General features: G+C 29.8%; 3 protein-coding genes across 5 annotated transcripts; 2 read left to right on the top strand and 1 right to left on the bottom strand.

The window, feature by feature from the left end:
• Positions 1-3,201: 3,201 nt before the first annotated feature.
• LOC111293108 (two-component response regulator ARR1-like) lies at positions 3,202-7,566 on the top strand. 3 transcript variants are annotated; one of them, XM_022885860.2, is made up of 7 exons: positions 3,205-3,307; positions 3,539-3,715; positions 4,204-4,356; positions 4,465-4,845; positions 5,417-5,493; positions 5,614-6,792; positions 6,896-7,566. In XM_022885860.2, exons 2-7 carry the CDS (start codon positions 3,541-3,543, stop codon positions 6,965-6,967), a joined length of 2,037 nt encoding a protein of 678 aa, XP_022741595.2. In that variant the 5' UTR covers positions 3,205-3,307; positions 3,539-3,540; the 3' UTR covers positions 6,968-7,566. The 3 variants fall into 3 exon arrangements, with proteins under 3 accessions (XP_022741587.2, XP_022741595.2, XP_089601212.1); XM_089745086.1 differs by having other exon boundaries at positions 3,233-3,307; positions 3,605-3,715; XM_022885852.2 differs by having other exon boundaries at positions 3,202-3,715.
• A 7,186-nt stretch (positions 7,567-14,752) lies between these two features.
• On the top strand, positions 14,753-15,800 carry LOC111298587 (uncharacterized). The gene has a single exon (XM_022893314.2). It carries the CDS (start codon positions 14,932-14,934, stop codon positions 15,454-15,456), a length of 525 nt encoding a protein of 174 aa, XP_022749049.2. The 5' UTR covers positions 14,753-14,931; the 3' UTR covers positions 15,457-15,800.
• Positions 15,801-19,407: 3,607 nt separating this feature from the next.
• LOC111298588 (GATA transcription factor 15-like) lies at positions 19,408-20,721 on the bottom strand. Its single transcript, XM_022893316.2, has 3 exons — positions 20,311-20,721; positions 20,056-20,211; positions 19,408-19,961 (listed from the first exon to the last, which is right to left on the bottom strand). The coding sequence occupies exons 1-3, from the start codon at positions 20,329-20,331 to the stop codon at positions 19,674-19,676; spliced, it is 465 nt and encodes a 154-aa protein (XP_022749051.1). The 5' UTR covers positions 20,332-20,721; the 3' UTR covers positions 19,408-19,673.

Here is a 20,721-nt window from a genome sequence, read left to right as displayed (position 1 = left end):
TAAATGTATTTATTCGAAAAGATTTGATGGATTATTTCCTAAAATAATGTTTAAAAAGAAAATCAACATCACGGTGTAAAAAATCAAAACAAGAATCCAAAATATCATTCAATTCCACGTGATATAAGATTATTACAACAGTAAATAAATCATTAAAATTATAAAAAAATATATTTAATAGGAGAGTTGCTCGGTGTGGCACTAATCATTCCACATATGCATAAAGAATAAAAAAATCAAAGAAATATTATAAAAGATGGGAAAAGTTGAGAAAAAAAGTTGCTTGGACATTTTTCCAACTCCCACGAAACGCCACGTGGCAACCCTATAATTTGTTTACAAATTACAAGAAAAAAAATTCTATTATTAAAGAGAAGATCTTAAATCTGTTGGGGTTTGGGAAGATAATGATAAAATTGCCCCTGAAATTGTGACAGTTTGGAGTTTTGTGGGGTTGTTTTATTGGGCTTTGGATGGGCTAAAACCGAAGTCCCTTTTTGACAGTGAAAGACTTTGAGAATTCATCGTAAGAAAGAAAAGGCATTTAAGACACAGGGAATATACCGTTTGCAGCAGCATGCTTTTGCATTTTTTTTTTTTTTTTGGTCACAGCTTTTCTTGCACCCAAAAAGCGAAGCTCTCTTATTCATACTATTCCCTCCATTTTCATGTTTATTTCTCCAATAAAAAAATTTTGAAATTTGATTTTTGTTGAGTCAATTGCAAAATGAGTTTTTTTTTTTTATTTAAAGTTATTAAAAATTAAATTTTAATTATCAAAATTAAAATTTTAATGTTGTATTAAAAAAATATATTTGATGTATTATCATATACAAATTTTATATACTTTTAATGAATAATAAAATATTATTAAAGTGAATTTAATAAATATTTAATTTTATATAATTTTATATTCAAATTGGATATTAAAGTTAAAAATTTTTGTATGAAAGATTAAATATTGTATGTTCTGATTGTTATCATGTATCCATCTGACGATTCGACTGATAAATGTGAAAAGTAAGGATAAGATTAAATAAAATTAATTTGAAATATATATATATATATATATATATTTTAAAATAGGATTAGAAGAGCAAATGTATGTTGCGTGAATTTGTGGTCAAATAATTAATTCAATGATTGGTGCATATATTTTTTACTTAAAAAGTGAATTTTAAAAAATATTTAAATTTTTATTTAAAAAATTGATGCATGAATTCGATATTTTTTACCATTTTAAATTCAAAATACAAAATTTTTAAGGAAAATCAAGTGGTTAACATTTAATATTTTTACTTGAGAGATTTTATCTTTAAATTTAAAAAATGAAATACAAGTTTTATACAATAAAATAAAATACTTTCATTTAATTATATATATGGTTAAATTTTAAAAATCAAATGTAAATCCACACTTATACATATTTGAATAAAATTTTTTCCTATATTTAATAAATTACACTATCACTTTTGAAATCATACCTTTTTAATGAAACTATCAAGGTGAAAATCAGAGGCGTCAAAGTTAAGTTTTTATAGAAGGTGGTTAAATTTAATAAATAAAAAAATCTTAAAATTAAGTAATTTAGATGAAAGAGTAAAAGATAAAAGAAAAAAAAATTTACTTGTGAATCATACCAAAAAGAACTTGAAAAAAGTAAATTAGTTAATATTAGATGAATGGAATTTTGAAAAGTAAGAGCTCATAATAAAAACAATATTATTATTGACAAATGATTAAAAATTAAACACTTTCCTGATTCCATTTCTGCTTCATTTGACCCTTTTATGGACAATATGTAAAGACTAGTTTGTTGGGTTGATAAATTTTCTTTTTTTTTTAAACAAATAAAATAAAAAATTGAGGTAAAAACAAGTTTTTTGAGTATTTATATGAGTAAGTTAACGATGACCACTCTTGAATAGGAATATTAAATTTAATTTTTATTTAATGAAAAATTTAATTTTTTATTTAAATAAGAATGAATATAAATATTATATTATAGATATAATAATAGGGATGTATATGATTTTAGATTTTTATTCAATATAGAAATAAAGACAGATAATGCAATACTTGTATCGTAGCTATATTTTATATATATTTAGTAAATAAATTTTTTATTAAATAATATAAATTATTATTTTAGATTAATTAAAATTAATATATTTTATTAAAAAAATATATGTTGATAAAAAATTACTTAAATATACAAGATAAAGATAAAAAAATATTTAAAAATAAATTTTAGTTTTTATTTTTTTAAAATTATAAATATAAAAATTATTCATATATATTAAATACCCATAAAAATAAAAATAATAATAAATTTAAAATATCTATTAAATATAAATACAAAAATAAATATAATATAAAATTTTAAAAATTAAAACAAAAAATATTATACCTTATTCATACCCTATCAATTGATATCCTACTCCTAAAACATGCAACTATATATCAAAACCTTACACAATTACCTGTGGGTTGAGGTTGCCTTGGCATGCTCAAATTTTTAATTATTTCAAGTTCTAAAATTTCTCTTCACCAATTCATTAATTTTATTATTCATTTCAAATGTCAAATCAATATGTTTTATTTTTTTTAATATAAAATCAATATATTTCATTACCAAATCAATTTTATTAAATATTATTATATTTAATTACTATATATTTTTGTCTTCCAATTATGTGTTGTATATATAGTTAAAAGTTTCACTAATTTAATAAGTAAAAATTTTAATTTTAAACTGTTCCCAAAAATAAAGATTTATGTACAGCTGTGAATTGTAGTTTAAATTTTAAATTTGTAAGATGATTATTTTTTAAAATAATTATACGAATTAGCCTTAAATTTTGGGAATTTAAAAAACGGCATGTTTGGTTGAAAAAATTACAAAATTAAATTGATTTTACTAAGAATTTAAAACTTTAAAAAATAGTTTAGATGAGAATTGACTCGGTAACAAGATAATGAAGTTTGGAGGGCAGTTTTTTTTACTTTCCGTTAAACCGATAAAGTAAAAAAAAAAAAAAAAAAATGAACAGTAAAATATGAGAACAATTTTTTTTTTTTTTTTAACATTGGACTTGTGTTTGGAGTTACTAGTTAGTTAACTTCATGTGTGAGCTGGATCCACTCTTCCAGGACTGACCCACTTTTAAATATAAAAACAGAAGAAATTCCATATTTATTATTAAATAAAAAATAATGCTAAAAAATAGTTCAGAAAACAGAGAAATTGAGCTTGAAGCTGAAAGCTGAGACAAGCAAGTGTTTCCAATCTCAATCTCACAAAAAGGTTATATAAGTTTTCTCTTCTAATAATCCAAAATCTCTTTATTTTTCTCTCAAATTCTAGCTTATAATAGCTTTGGGTTCTTTGAATTGTCAACTGGGGTATCAAGTATCAATTTTTTTTTTTATGGTTGGGGAGTTGGTTCAAGTTTAAACATGTGAAAGCCAGCATCTTTATGCAAAATTTTCTATATTTTTCTCCTTTTTCTTTACCTGGATTTGAATTTTTTTAAAGAAATGAATTCGAGTATTGGAAAAGGATCCATGTCAACTGCTAGCTCAAGTGCTGCTTGGAAAGCAGGAGATGTAGTTCCTGATCGGTTTCCTGCTGGTTTGCGTGTGCTTGTTGTTGATGATGACCCAACATGTCTCATGATCTTGGAAAAGATGCTAAGAACCTGCCTTTATGAAGGTACTAATCACAATTTTCTTGCTTTTTGGTCATATTTCTTTCTTGGGTTTTCTTTAATTCTTCGTTTTGGTTACTATTTTCGATTTTCAAGACACTGATTTTTGTTTCTCTTTTGGGTTTACTATGACATCTATTGCATGAATTGTCAATGATTCTAGCTTGTGTTGATTTTGTTTGGGGGTACATATAGTGGAATAACAAAAAGAAATGATATTGGTTTCTTAGATTTGGGAACAATATGGCATCTTGTAATGCTCTGAGCCATAATTTTGTTCAGCATGGGTAAGGTTTTGTAAGTTAGTTTTGATGTATCGTATTTTGTACAAATTGCTTGAAGAATTTCTTTAGCTTTAAGGTCTGTTTTGTTTTGATTTGTGCATATGTAAAATAGGGGTTCCTTTTTTTTTTTCTTTGGATGTGCTTTGCTTGGAGCTAAGAGGTTGATATTCTTGTAATTTGATGGTTGATTTCTCATTTTCTGTTTCCAGTTACCAAATGCAATCGAGCAGAGACTGCATTGTCTATGCTACGAGAGAACAAAAATGGGTTTGATATCGTTATCAGTGATGTCCACATGCCGGACATGGATGGATTCAAACTTCTTGAGCATATTGGTTTGGAGATGGACCTCCCTGTTATCAGTAAGCACTTTATCATCCATGTTTGATATGGGTTTAATCTCCATGAATTGACAATTTCATGGGGTTTGGGGTGCTTTTTGGCCTCATATTCGACTTGTATTTCTGCAGTGATGTCAGCAGATGATGGAAAACATGTTGTTATGAAGGGTGTTACACATGGTGCCTGTGATTACCTAATCAAACCAGTTCGTATCGAGGCACTGAAGAACATATGGCAGCATGTGGTTCGGAAGTGGAAGAACGAGTGGAAGGACTTTGAGCAATCAGGAAGTGTCGAAGAAGGAGATAGGCAGCAAAAACAATCTGAAGATGCAGATTACTCATCCTCAGCTAATGAAGGGAATTGGAAAAGCTCAAAAAAGAGGAAGGATGATGAAGATGAAACTGATGAGAGGGATGATTCATCCACGCTAAAGAAGCCGAGGGTTGTCTGGTCTGTTGAGCTCCATCAACAGTTTGTTGCAGCAGTTAATCAACTAGGCATTGACAGTATGAGTCTTTGACCCATTTCTTTCAATTTTCTGATGTTTACTTGCTGAATATTATATCTTTTTATTATAGTAGCATATAATTACCAGCAATTACTAAAAATGTTAAAACCTTGTAGCGATAGTGTGTTTATTTTCTGAAAAACTGGTGAAGCTCCCTTCTACTTTTGGAGAAGGGACATAAACATAGGCAGAAGTGTTGTTACTTTAATTTTCTTGTTTGAAAAGCAAATAACTCAAGAATCTGAGTTGAAGTGTGTTTCCATGGTTAGCATGGATTAAAACTATGTGGCATCTTCAATTATTGATGTTTTCTGTTTTTATTTGGTTTGTTGTTTGTAGAAGGTCATGCTTTCAGGTATAATTATGTTACAATTGCGATTTGCGAAAAGAATTAAATATTAAGTGTTTAATATTGTTTCTTCCTTTTCATTTACTGTTGAAATATGTTTTAGATTAACTTCAACCACAACCATTTGCCTGTTGATATTTGGTGTTTCTCTTCATTCGCATTTGGTACCTGCTGCTGTCATTCCTCTCTTATGATTATTCCGTTTGATCTACTTGTACAGAGGCTGTACCAAAGAAAATTTTGGAGTTGATGAATGTTCCTGGCCTTACCAGAGAAAATGTTGCCAGCCACCTTCAGGTGTTGTACATGTTCACTAAATACCCAAACCTTTTACTTACTGGTTTTTGCATCTAATAAATAATTCACAGAATTATCTTTGGTTCTTTGATGTTAATCACTTTGTTATCATGTAATCAGAAATATCGCTTGTATCTGAGAAGGCTGAGTGGGGTATCACAGCACCAGAATTCTTTTATGAGCCACCAAGAAGAAACTTTTGGGCCACTGTCTTCACTCAACGGTCTTGATCTTCAAACCCTTGCTGCCACTGGTCAACTTCCTGCAGAAAGTCTTGCCACACTCCAAGCAGCAGGACTTGGTCGGTCAACTGCTAAATCTGGCGTGCCTATGGCCCTTGTTGATCAAAGAAACATTTTTAGCTTTGAAAATCCGAAGTTAAGATTTGGAGAAGGGCAGCAACAACATATTAATGGTAATAATAAGCAAATAAATTTACTTCATGGAATTCCAATGACCATGGAGCCGAAGCAGCTTGTTGGCTTGCACCACACTGCGCAATCAATAGGAAACGTAAATATGCAAGTAACTTCCCATGGTGCACAAAGTGGCCAAAACAATTCTTTACTGATGCAGATGGGTCAGCCACAGTCAAGAGGGCATATACTCAATGATGCCACTGTTGGTCATGCTCCCAGGCTTCTCTCATCCATGGGGCAGCCTATATTATCAAATGGAATTGCTGCCAATGTCTCTACAAGGAATAGAATTCCGGAGAATATCAGAGCCCCTGGTTATAATCCAGTTTCACAGACCTCTTCAATGTTGAATTTCCCCATGAATCATGCTTCAGAACTACCTGGTAATATTTTGCCTCTTGGAAGTACACCAGGGATGTCTAGTCTCACATCCAGAGGGACTTTTCAGGAAGATGTTAACTCGGAAATTAAAGGATCAGGGGGATTCATGCCAAGTTATGACATATTTAACGACTTAAATCAACATAAATCCCAAAGTTGGGAGCTACAAAATGTAAGCATGACATCTGATGCCTCTCAGCGTTCAAACTCTCTTCAAGGCAACCTTGATCTTACTCAATCAGTTTTAGTTCAACAAGGAATTTCTTCTGGCCAAATGAATGGACAGAACAGGAGTGCAGCTGTTGTAAGCAAGGCAATGTGCTCAGCAGGAGATTTTTCGGAGCAAAGGAATGCACAAAATGTTAATCAGCATTTCAACACCCTTCTTGTTGACAATACAATAAGGGTCAAGTCTGAGATAGTTGCTGATGTGAGCCCTGCCAATCTATTCCCTGATCACTTTGGACAAGAGGATCTCATGAGTGCTCTTCTGAAACAGGTTGGTTTTTTTCTCTTTATTTTATAATGTCTGTTCAAGACAGTACCATTTCCATGAATTAATGAGGATATTCACTTACATTTAAAGTTCCGTTCTCCGGCAGCAAGAAGGCATTGCCCCAGCTGAAAATGAGTTTGACTTTGATGGGTATTCCATGGATAACATTCCAGAGTAGAGGATCTTCCATGCTCCAGTTCTCTTCATGATTGCATTTTCTGATGTACATACACACTGTAACGGAAATATCACTTCTGCAGTCAGTCAGTGAGACCTCAAGTTTGTGTTTCTTCCAGAAACCGCGTTTGCTTAGTTTCCGGAACTGCATCTTCCCTTGTGAATATCGTGTTGTTTGGGTTTCTTTTGAACGTAACAGCAACAGATAATCAGGATGGGAAACGTTTAAGATACGTCTGCGTGATATGCAAAGGCGGTCATGCAAAATTTTGATTGTTTTTGGTAGCAAATCTGGCAGAATGAACTAATTTTAGGCTGCTTTTGAAGTTGTCCGGTAAGATTCATGTCAAGTTGTCAAAGATTGTTTCTAGACATCAATAGGCCTAGGAGACTATTTAACTCTAATAACAGACAAACTTTGCTTTTTTTTTTTTTTTCTCCAATCTCCCTTCTGTCCTGCCATGGGCAGGGGAGGGTGATGCTATCCCATCTCCTTTTTGTTTTCTTCAATTGCCTTTTCACAAAGACTCGACTGTCATGTATGTACATCACATAAGTCTGGGTATTCATTTCTGGCTATTTTCTAGCCCTTAATTTTCATGGGATCCTGGATTCTATCTTACATAGACCATTTCTCTAGGCATAAGTGTTATGGCAATCTTGCAACCTGCACTATCCTAGACCGTCTAGTATAATGTCAGAATTATGGAGTCTTGATATCACTGTGTTCCAAAAGCAGGAGAGCTTTGAAAATTCATCATGAGACGACAAATAGAAAATACTTTTTACACTGAAGATTTCAAGCCATAACTTAAAATTTTGAAATTTATCTTCGAATAAGATTTCAGTCTGGTGTGGCATCGGATAAGATTTCAGTCTAATATGGCAGTAAGCCTTGTAAAATGGGATTCTAAATTGACATTCCCTCTTATCTTGTCATTTGATATTAAATCATGACAAATCCAAAAAGAAAAAAAAGATAACTATTGGTTAAAGCAGATCATAAAGGAATAATCAATGTCTTAGGATTTATAAGAACTAAACCAGCAATCATCACGAAAGAATTATGTAGGTTGCAGACAACACTGATTTTTCATTTTTTTAAAAAATAATTTTATCTTCTTATTTCGGATTTTGTGATGATTTCTAGTTTAATTCCTATAAATTCTAAAACATTGATTATTCTTTTATGATCTACTTTAATCAATAGTTTTTTTTTTTTTTTTTGAATTTGGTAAGATTTAATATCAAATGACAAATCAGGAGAAAGGGTCAATTTAGAATCCCATTTTACAAGCTAACTGAGTCCAACACTTGATTGAAATATTCGGAAGGGAGAATTTCAAAATTTTAAGTTATATCTTGAAATCTTCAACACGAGCAGAATTTCCTATTTGTGATCATTAAATCATCTGAATTTCAAAACTATCCTGAACAGTGATATGAAGATAGAGAAGGGTTGAATCTTGAATATGCACCAACCGAAAGAATAGTAACGAATTGTGCAAATCTATGTCGCTACCCAAGTCTAGATTACAACATTGTCATAATGCTTTTGCCTAGAACAATCAATGATCTATGGAAGATAAAATCAAATGATACGAGAATTCCATGAAAACTAAAGGTACTCAGAAATGAAGGAGCAATCAAATCATCTATACAAGATAAAATCAAATGATACGAGGATCCATGAAAATTAAGAGTAGTCAGAAATGAATATCCTGATTTATGTCAAAAGCAATCAAGGTGTATATAAATGACAGCAAAGTCATGAAAAAACAATCGAAGAAAACAAAAAGAAGACGGAATAGCATCACACGGCAGGACAGAAGGGAGGTTTAAGAAGAAAAAAGAAAAAAAAGGTAAACTTCATTTGTCGTTTGAACTAAACAGTCTTGACGTGCTGATGTCTAGAAACAATCTGAATAACTAGACATGTATCCTGCTGGACAACTTCAAATCACTATAAGAAAATGAAAGATTAATGGTAATTTTGTAACGAAATTTTACTTATAAATACTGTTAGTTTTTTTTTTTGTTTTTATAAACCTTAAAACATATATTATCAAAATGCTAATAAATATTCAAATAACGACGTTATTACTTATAAACATCACTAAAGATAAAAATTAACGGTGTTTATTAACTAAAACCTCTTAAATAATTTTTTGTAAAAAATTAGAGCGATTATTGAATGCATTTTTTTGTAAAAAATATATTGAATAATCTCCTCATAAAAAATAAATAAAAGATTTTTAAAGACGTGTTTGATAGACAACGTTTTGAATAATCCTCTCATAAAAAATAAAAGCAAAGCTATTATTGAAGGTGTTTTTTACAAAAAAACACCTTCAATAATTCTACTAAAATATTATAAAAGATTATTAAAGTTATTTTTAATCAAAAAAACCTTCAATAATCTCCTTCATTTTTTACGAAGGAATTATTAAAAACATTTTGTGTAAAAAATATATTTAATAATTTTTTTTAATTTTTTATAAGAGATTATTAAAAGCGTTTCAATCAATAAATATCGTTAATTTTTATCTTTAATAACATATATAAATAATAATATCACTATTTAAATATTTAATGACGTTTTGATAATAAATACATTAAATTTTATAAAAATACAAAAACTAATAATATTTATAAATAAAACGCCGATACAAAACTACCATTTAATCTTTTATTTTTTTATAGGGTTTTGAAGTTGTCCAGCTGGGTGATTACTCCTTTCCTATCGAGAAAAAATGGCTCTGACTAATAATCATTTGATGGAATCATCGTTCTTCTGCCATTGTGATTGTGAAATTTTTTTTAGATAGAGACTCTTGGGCAGAGGAAATCCACTATAAAAATAAAACCCATTTAGAAAAGGAAAGTAATGTTTTATTTTATGACATGATCTCAACTTAATCATCAGGATCCATAGCCACATAATTGTCAAAACCTATGACCTTTTGGCAAGTCATAATCAACTAACACAACCCATAAGTGGATTTGGAAAAACCAAACCAAATTTAAGATAACTTAAATCTACTGTTTAGCTTCAGATCTTATGAGAAAATTATGAAAAATATTTTTTTTATAAATTTATTAAGTTCAATATAAATAATCCTATTAAAAGTTAAAAAAATATATAGAATAAAATCCAAAAACCTATTACTACTAAAAAAGTAATTTAAAATTTTTAATCCCCAATTTGATGTAATTCACATCTTATCTCAAGTTTTCAACTCATCTCCTTGCTGCCAATTCTTTCATTTCTTTTTTTTTTTTAACCCTGAAGTAACTATTTAATTGGAGAGTGATTTTGGAAGGATGTGGGAACCACATTAGACTTTCGGGGATTTTTTTTATTATTATTTAGAGTGAAATTCAAACTTAAAAATTAAAATTAAATTTCAAATAATAAATTTCAAGTCAATCTCTTATTTTTTTCATATATCAAATCAACTACTTAATTACAACTTAAAGCATATGAGGCTTGGAACATGGCAGATGGAAAGTGAGTTAAACCCCACCGGCGCCCACCACCCCCCCCCCCCAAAAAAAAAGATCTGATTTCAAGCCCACAATCACAGCCTACAAAAGGTCCATATCACTGGTTTGATTGGGTCACAAAATGTTGAATCCATAACTAAGAAACCAAACCCTGAAGAACATAGACTCTTACAAAGGCCCTGCAACCAGGTTTTGAGCAAAACCAATTATCCGCTATTATTGTTACACCAAGAAATTTTTTGGGCATTTCATAAATTGGCTAGAAATGGAACTCATTAATCATTACTTGTTCTTAAGACCAGTTACATCAAGGACTTCTTTATCTACAGCATTTCTTTTGAGAAGATCAGAAGTTGACCATGGCATTTGTATTTATTAACAAAAAAAAAAAAGAACTATTGTGACTTGTGAGCCTCTATTGTGATAAAGATATTCAATTATAAGCAAATTCAACTAATAATTTTCCCATATTATTGGTCCTTGGTTGCTTTGTATTCAAAACTATCCGTTACTGAGTGAAAAAGACTGCTTTGTCTAGCAGAATTTGATTTTTTTTAATAAAAAAAATCACAGTATAATATATATAAAAAAAATTACAGATATTAAAATTAAAAATTTAAATTTGTTGAATATTATCTTTAAAAATAATTATTTAAATTAATTGAATTAAATTTTGGGATCATATAAAATATTTTTTCTTTATTATTACTTCTATAAACATCTCAAAGATCTCTTCAATACTTGTGTGATTGATGCAAAACGTAAGCGATAAGTTTGGGAATATATTCGGCTCTGATATTATAACTTTATAACTAATCAAAAAGGTTCGTCATACCAGAAACCTCACCACCAGATTCCATTAGTCCCACAAACAACCATCAACCACCAAATTTTCAATGAAAAAACATTATAAACTTGCCAGATTTGATGATAATGTAAAGCTGGTGTAGCCATACATGGCATGTGGCTTCACAGACTCATAAGAAATCAGAATCATCAAAGGGTCCGGGAATAATACAGGCCAACACAGACTGCCTACCAAACAAAGACTTTTGTCGGGTTTGATAGGGTAGGAATTCAGGATCACTGTTAATTGTCTGTAAGTGCTGCAATGCATTAAACTCTATTGAAAAATGTCACCTGAAGTAATTGATAAAAGAAGAAAATAATGAAAATTTTTATTGTAACAACTTTAATTTTATTAGAAATTTTTTTATTTAAGTTGAATTTATTTATTTACAGTTAATTAATTTTAAATTAGATACTTAATATGATATTGAAAATTTTTTTGTTATTTTTTTTAAATCTATTACATGATAGGTATATTTCATTTTCATTTACACATGATAAAAATTTGTTAAGTGGTACTTTCTACATCTAATAAATTTTAAATTTTTTATAGTTTTATATATAAATTGAGCATGAAGACTCATATCTCTATGAGGTATTGTTTGTTTCGATTAAAAATTTTCATGATTTTATCTAAAAAAAAAAAGTTTCATAAGTTTAGATTTAAGACTTTACATAAATATCATAGTAGATTCTTGAAATATCTCGATATGAGATTGAGGCGTTATAAACTTCCTTCGTTAAAGCTTGATGTTCTCATTAAATCTAATACAAAACACACAAATCCATTAAATCACACCAAACATTAAACAAATCAAATACAAAATACACATAGATCATAGAATCACATTAAACGTTAGGATTATAGAAGTAATTTTTACGGTGTAATACTTAACTTATATCCCATTGGTGATAATTCTGATACTATTTGTAGAGATTCATAACTAATTTATGATATATTTTTCACTTTGATCTTAAAGTCTAACGATTTTATTTCATTAAAAATATTTTATAAGTATAAATTTAATTAAATTTAAATCTTTATATATACATGTTATAGAGATCCTCAAAATATTATGATATGATATTAATGTTGAATCTCTTTACTTACAACTAATTACTTTTAAATTTGATGCGTCCAAAATCATTTTCTTTTGTGTCACTTTTAGTGGAGCAAATTGGTTTACGGAGATTTGACAAGTCACCGACCTTTCCACCTCAACTACACATTATAAAGACACATTTAAACTCCATTTTTGATAGTTTCTCAGCACTTTTTCATTCCACAGAAAAATTACTATTATCATTCGGTGCAAATTGTCCCTTACATCAACAAAATTTTGGTATTAGTCCTTTAATTTACTCAAGAACATTGTTTCAACCACTTATAGATTATTGTATTGGAAAAGAAGGAAGGAATCAATCAAATTCTAAGTTAATTGAATGAGTAGTTACCATAAAGTTCCATTCAAGGCAAGAAAACAATAACCATTTGGTTTGTTTATAAATGGTTGTTTGAAACTGTAATGTAACCCCATTTTATATTTGTTATGGAGATTTCAATCCTTTTATTCTTAGGTTGTTCCAACTAAGCCATGATGCTTGAAAAGAAGAAAAGGTTTTGCCATGTGAAGTGTGGAAGCTCCCTTAGACGTCCAAAAAGTTAAAGGAAACAAAAGAAATGAGTAAAGTCTAAGAGATTCTAATTTTTGTGGGTTAAATTTTTTTTAAAAGTTATTAGTTTTAATATACTTGCAGTCTACGTGGATGATTGAATTAAATTATGACAAATGAAATGAATTCAAATAACTTGAATATTAAAGATAAATGATTCAAAATCAAAATTGTTCAAAAATTTTTTATTATAGAATAATTAAATTTGACAAAATCAATTATAAGAGTGTTTATTGGAGCGATTCAATTAATTTCGAAATAAATGATTTAAAATTACATTATATTATATTATTTTTATTAATAGAACCGAATTTATTAATTTTAAAAATTAACAAACCGAATTTAATTCGGCTAGTTTGATTATCTTTTTGATTAACCGAGTAATAAATACATTTAAATTAAATTATATTTTAAAGTTATAATTTTTCATATTTTAAACAAATAAAATAAAATTATCTAATAAAATATTTAAATACTAAAATATTATATTAAAAATTCTAACAACTTATGAAATAAAATGATCAATTTCATAATTTTTTATTTTATATTTAAAGTTTGTTATATTTTGATTATAATTTGATTAATTTGATTTTCGAATTGAATTAATCAAAAATTAAAAATTTTTAAAATTTATTTTTATTAACCTATCAAAATTAATTTAATGACCAATTGATTATTCAAATTAAATAAATTAAATCAATTAATTCAATTAAAACTAAATTATAAACACTCCTAACCACTTATCACCCTTATTCAGCTATAATACCACAGTTTCGTATAACCATTCCCAACCCTACATTATTGATAAATGTGTCAATGATTTATAAGCCTTAGTTACAAATATTACGAAAATTTAAGCTGATTTGACTTTCATTTGATACATCACGAGAAATATTTGACAAAAAAAAAAAAAAAGAGAATTGAAATTGAATTATTATGTTATGTAAAGTATTATATTTATATTATATTTATATAAAATTATATATCATAATTTATATCGATATAAAAATATAAAATATAATTTTTTAATTTTATTAAATTTATTTATAATTTTTTAAAAAATTTAAATTATTTTATTTTTATATCTATTACTATTTTATATTTCAAATTGTCACGGAACATACTGCCAAGATTGAGCAAAAGGTTACACCACCGAACCAGCCTGGAAAGGTCCACCAAGGCCGACGAGGGCGCCCATTTGGGCTTACTTTTGGTGATAAAAGTTTTGTTGAAATAAACTTTACCGTTTGCTGGTTCTGTAGTAAAGTTAAATTTGAGAAAGTTCACGGATCGTAGCTGCTTAACCTTTTTAAAGGCTCATTTACTTCACATGGATAACATTCATCTCCTTACCATACCAAATATTTTTGTTTGGTGAGAACAGTTCCTTGAAGGTGTTATTAATCACTATTAGCATGAAATTAAGGATAGTGAAGACTTTTAAAAAGGAACCTAAGAATTTTATAAAGAAACTTATTAATTATTCGTATAAATATTTTTAACAAATAACATTCAATAAATTTAATATTTAAATTTTAATATTTAAATTTATTTATTTATTGCGTACTCTTCACGTCTACACTCCTTCCGGCCAGTTACCACTCAACACGTCACTAGAGTTTTGCCACCCAAACACCGAAAATACCCCTAATTTTTTCCTCAAGGACATAAACCCCCTCAAACTCCGCGCAAAATTCGGTTCCCTGTTCAAACTTGCTGTCTTGAGTTAAAAGTAAAACGTGTCGGTGTCATCGATCAATTAGAATTTCTTTTGAACACTCTCACTTCCCTTCTCCTCTCACTCAATCTCTCGCCCTTTCTTTCCTTCAACAATTCTGTAGCCTCTGATTTTTTTTCTTTGGGTGGTGCATTCATGAAATTCAGTTGATCAATCAGGCAATCGAAATCTGTTGTTTGTTGTCAATCTTTCCATAGATGGAAAATTTTCAGACAACTATTGTTTTTTTAACATTTCTGATGATGCTACTGACTTTGGTTTTTTGTTCGGAAGAAAGTAGTAGGGGTCCGAATGTGACATCAAAGTATCAGATCGAATGCACAATGTGTTCCTCATGTGAAAACGCATGTAAGCAAATTCCATCACCGCCACCGCCATCTCCACCACCGCCCTCACCACTAGCTAAGACCAACTACTGCCCACCACCTCCATCTCCACCCAGCTCTGTTAGTGGTGGTGGTGGTAACTACTACTCTCCACCACCACCTCAATCTGGCGTCAACAACTACTATGCTCCACCGCCACCAAGTGGTGTCATTGGTGGCATGTACTACCCCCCACCAACGTACAAAAACTACCCTACGCCACCACCTCCAAACCCTATTGTTCCCTACTTTCCTTTCTACTACCATACTCCTCCACCTTCATGGTCTGAAAGGTTGATAGCCTGTTGGGTTTATATTTTTGTTGCTATGTTTGGTCTTTTCCTTTGTGTCTTTTGACATTGAAAGCTACAGAAGAAGAAAACAAAAAAATAATGTGGCAGATTGGCAGATCTGGTGAAACTTCTACAGCTGAGAGAAAGAAAAAGAGAGCTGATGCGAGTTGCTTCAATGCTTGCAAAATTGCTTTTCTTTTGGGCAAAGAAAGCAACAAAGATGAAACTAAACTGAGAATCTAAAGACATAGAGTGAATCTTTCTTTTTCTCTGGCTCTTCATTGTCTTCTCATGCTGTAGAGTGATATGTAATTTGTTTCTGATCATTTTTGTTCCATTTAATACTAATGTTAATTGGAAACTAGTAAGAAAATTAGTTAATTTTCAATAATTGAGCTTAAATTTAAATGCTGAGTACTTTTTTTTTTGTCTATAATTTACTGATTATTTAGGTTAATGGCTCCTGCTGCAGCAATGGGGTTCAATCTAGATTGGTAACTAAAATTGTCAGCCGATAAAGACGAGTCAGAGCTGTAGTTATGCTGGTTTATAAATATTTTACGTGTTTGAAATTTGATTAGGTAAAATATGAATTGATTTGTATAGTTATGTTTTAGTTTTGATTCATACGATCAAATTTGAAGTTCAAATTTCAGTCTCTACGTAGTTTTGTTTTTTTTGGTTTGGGTTGCTTGAAACTTAGGGATTTAATATTTTTACTTCACTTTAAAAAATTGCTTTTTTTTGTTCTTAATAATGAAATAAAGCTCAACACCAGTCACCTGTCAATTGGTGAAAGCTTCCTCATTAAGATAAATGGGTCAAATTTTATCTAATTAACTTATGTTCAAAACAAATGGTTCTTTCAAGCCGGTGGCTACAATCTGCTGACCATGGCTACTTACCCATAGGAAGACTCGGTGGCTCCGACCAAACAGCTGACATAGCAGGCGGCAGCCCTTTATCTGGATTGAGTTCTGACACACCTTTCTCAATGGTAGTAACTCATTTTTACACTGCAGTATTGACCACCTTAATGTATTCTTAGGACACTATGTCCCAAATTTCCTAGGGCACCCCACCCTATGCATCAAACCAATGTGAGGTCCAGTAAGGTATTTCAATATTGCATTATTTTTAATAGGACTTTTTATGGTTCTAACAGTTCAACTTTTTCTTTGCTTTCATGATGGGATTCTATCGAAGGCCTATCCCTCCCTATCCATAATTCCAAGTGGAGAAAAAGTGGGTTGTCCTTTGTGTTCAAAGGGACCCCTTTTTAATTTTTATTTTTGGTTAAAATTTATCATCAAAAGATGAAAAGATAAAAGAGCAGATTGTTCGGGAGTGACATGACTCAAATCTACTTTATCTAACAACAACTACCCAAATTGAAGGAAAAGGAAACACAAATGCGGAAGATAACTTAATTCGTGGATGGACTGTGGAGGAACACACTGGGTAAGGTGTGAGTCCAGTCAGCCAACATATTATTTTCTTTTTTGGGGAAATGATTAGGGATAACAGCCATCTTATCTCGATTTGATTTTTTAGGGATGATTCTTTTAATCGAATTTTAGATTGGAAAATTATAAAATAAAATAAAATTAAGATTAAAATTTAAATAAATTTATTTTCATTTGGTATATAAATTTTTTTGTTAAATTATATATATTTAATTTTATATTTATATTTTAAAAAATATTTTATTAATTTTAGATCAAATTTGCACCAATCATACCCGCAGTCATCCTTAAAAATGATGCTGAGAATTCCTGGCTCATAATCTGATTAATGTTTGGCCCAGCCGCGGAGTGAAAGGTATCCGAGGGATGAAATGAAGAGTGAGAATGAATTCAAATCATTTTTCCGACTTTCACGGTTTTATTGACAGGCTATTTGTAAATTTAAAAAATTCATAAATTCTATCGTTATAAATAGTGGAGTAAGTAATATTTGGATGTTTGGTGGTGCGGTACACTTAACCTTATAAATGGTTTACCAAATTTATTGATAGCAAAATTCGAATTTAAATTTTTTTAAAAAAAGTGTTCCATTCTTGCCAATTCAATAAATTGGTTCGAATTTGAACTTTATCTAGGCCATCAAAACTTAAAATCAGAAACTCTGTAACTCGGCTCGAGTTTGGAAACTTCATCTGGGCTGCTAAGGTCCTTAACAAGAAAGATGATTGGGCTACCAAGACTACTCCGAGCAACTATTTCACAGGGAATGAACTCTGAATCTGCTAAAGTAAGCTGGACCAGGATTTCCATTTCAAGTACATGTGGACTGTGGTCAAGACCAATTAAGGGTTAAGAATGGTCGCAAAAGAATTTTATGGGCTTCTGCTGTTAAGTTACTTGTAAAATACTTGGACCCAATGGCCAAAACTCAAAATATCCTTGCTTATTTTTAAAATCTTGAAATTACTTTACGTCAAAAAGCGTGTTTTTTTTTTGTGTTAAAATATTTAAGAACAAAAATTATTTTAACTCTAATATAAAATTTATAAATTTATTAAATTTTTATTTAAATTTTATTTGAATTTACTAATCATCAACCATAAATAAATTATGCAATTGATGCTCATCATCTCGTCTCCGTTCTCCTTGTGGCCACAGCTAGGAACGGCCTAAAGCTAAAAGCTTCCAGCAAATTCTGGCAACTAGGGTGGCTATATACGAGCTCCTGGCAACCTTTTCACTAAATGATTACAGCCTTCAGATGGAGACAGGTGCTGGATTTTCAACTTTTCAAAGGAATTTCCTTTATTTTCCTTTATTTCAATAAATTCATGCACCACCCAGCCCTGCTTGATCATATCCGATCTGTGAAAATAATTTGGTCTTAACTAATGTTCAACTTTTTAATTTTTAATAGCAGTCAATTCAATTGATAATAAATAAACATATAGGTAAAAATAGAAAAAATCTATTCCGTTATAAATTAAAAAAATAATAAATAATATTGACTTTAATATTATATTACATATTTAATTTAAAACTAATTAATAATAAATAAAATGCTTAATTTAAATATAAAATTATAAAAATTTAAGATAATATCGTACTAAACAAACTGAATCTGCCTGGCTGCAGCTTGAGAATCTGACCACCAGAACAAGCTTTTGCATAGCAGTTCCTGTCGTCAAAAATTGTCCAAGTCGAGGATTTATTGTCGGCATATAATCACATACCTGTCCAAGCCAACGATGAATATACAAAATCTTTCCACTTTTTACAATCAAAACAACCAAAGGGAAAAATAAAATTTTGAAAAGAAAAAAAACAATACTATATACTTAAATTTGAAGTCGCCTTACTCATTTCAACATCAAAGTTGAACTTTGATTTAAGAAAATAGATTTTGGTTTGACTCCCCGGAGTCCACGCTCTCCACTTCAATTTCAATTTATTACTGATTTTCTCACCATAAAAGTTTACTTATACAGTCATGCATTAATATAGTATAAAAATTAAAATTTATATTATATTTTTTATTAAAATTACGTGTAATAATTTATTTTGAGATAAAAATTAAAATATTTTTTAATTTTATTAAATTTATATATAATAATTATTAAAATTTTAAATCATATTTTTTATAATATTTATATTATTTTATATTTTAAATTATCAAATTTATATACGAAATACAAAACAAGTATCCACATTATTATTTTTTTTTCAAAATTAAACATTAAACAATTTATTAAAATTTAGAAAGCAGGTTGGTGTAGCCAAAATAAAAAAATTGGAAAATGATTTGAATCCACCAAAAATAGGTTATACTCTATGCTGTTTGGCGCCTAAGAAAATTTTGGGGCTTACTTGAACTTCATTTTTCATTTTTTTTTTTCCTTTTCATCTTATCCTAGCTCTACACTATTTTTTTCCTTTGAAAATGGGAATTTTCTCTTTTTTTGCCCTTTTGGCCTATTTTATAATATAAACCACACATTCCACAACCAGATAAATTCAATTCAATAAAGAAAAATAGAAACAAGAAAAGGAGCGATCAAAGCCCACAAACATAAATTACTACTACAATTAGATTAAGAAAACTAGAATGAAAAGTCTCAATTTTCTTACACTTTCCATCCTCAAATTCTTCTCTTCCAACTACGACAACTGACAGTACAGTTAGTCAACACTAAAAACACTACAAATTAACAAGAACAAAAATAAGGAAAATTACCAAAGAATACACTTGAAAATGGTTAGATACCCATTAAAGATCCTATTATTTTTGTTCTAAATATATTAAAAAAAAAAAACACTAAGCATAAACAGAACCATAGGAGAGAGCCATTAAAAGAACAGCAGCTTGTTCTTCTTCTCCTAACTTTCTCCTTTGTTTCTCAACCGTTGATCTTTGCATCAAAACTTCTCTTCCTAAAGATAACAATCTCTGCTTCAGATTATCTCCTAAATTTTTAGTGTTACTTGAACCACTGTTGTCACCATTTCTATTTCCTCTCTTTGATTTTTTGTCTTCTCCTTTGTTTAATCCCAAAATTGCCCTTCTCTTTTTCCTGCTTCTGATCCCACATGCATTGCACAGAGACTGCAAAAAATAAAACAACAAAACAGAATCAGATCAAATCCAAACAAAAATTAAAGATTAAAAAAAAAGTTAAAAATGGAAAAAGAAATAATACCTTGGGTCCAGCTGGGCCACCTCTCCAAAGAGGGGTTTTGGAGGTACCACAATCAGCACAAATTTTCTTGGTTTCATTGCTAATGCTTTGATTTTGAGTTTCTTTTGGTGAAATCCCTTCTGGGTATTTCTTACTCTGATCTTCAGAATCTGATCCCTGGAAGAAAAGATAAACCAAAACGAGAATCAGCTAAAAGAAACAGGAAGCTAAGCTCAGGATCAAATCAAGAACATTTTACGAGCTATGATCACTCACTTTTTCACTTGGATCCAGCATTTTTACTTGATATTTTGAAGATCTGAAACCAACCCAAGTTGCAAAACAAAGAAAGCTCAAATGGTTAGTGAAAATAAAAGCTGGCTTGGATAAGAAAAAAGAAACAAAGGAAACAGGCCTAGTGAAGTTTTGAGTGAAGAAGATATCAAAATGAGCGAAACCCAGATGGAAAATGATGCAAAAACAACAAAAGCAAAGCAGAGAGGAAAGAGAAGATATCAAAGCAATGACGAAGAAATGAAATGAAAGCTTTGGGGAGCTTTGTTTTGGTTTTGGTTAACCGAAAAAGGAACCCGACATGCAAAAGCGAAAAGGCAAAGTGAGAGAGTATCTCTCTCTCTGGAGAGATTCAGAGAGAAAAGAAAACAGAGGAATCAAACCACACAGAAC

This window comes from Durio zibethinus, chromosome 16 (genome assembly GCF_047325235.1).
Source record: "Durio zibethinus cultivar Kanyao isolate XHJ-2024 chromosome 16, ASM4732523v1, whole genome shotgun sequence".
Lineage (NCBI taxonomy): Eukaryota > Viridiplantae > Streptophyta > Magnoliopsida > Malvales > Malvaceae > Durio > Durio zibethinus.
This window is presented reverse-complemented; position numbering and strand designations above follow the sequence as displayed.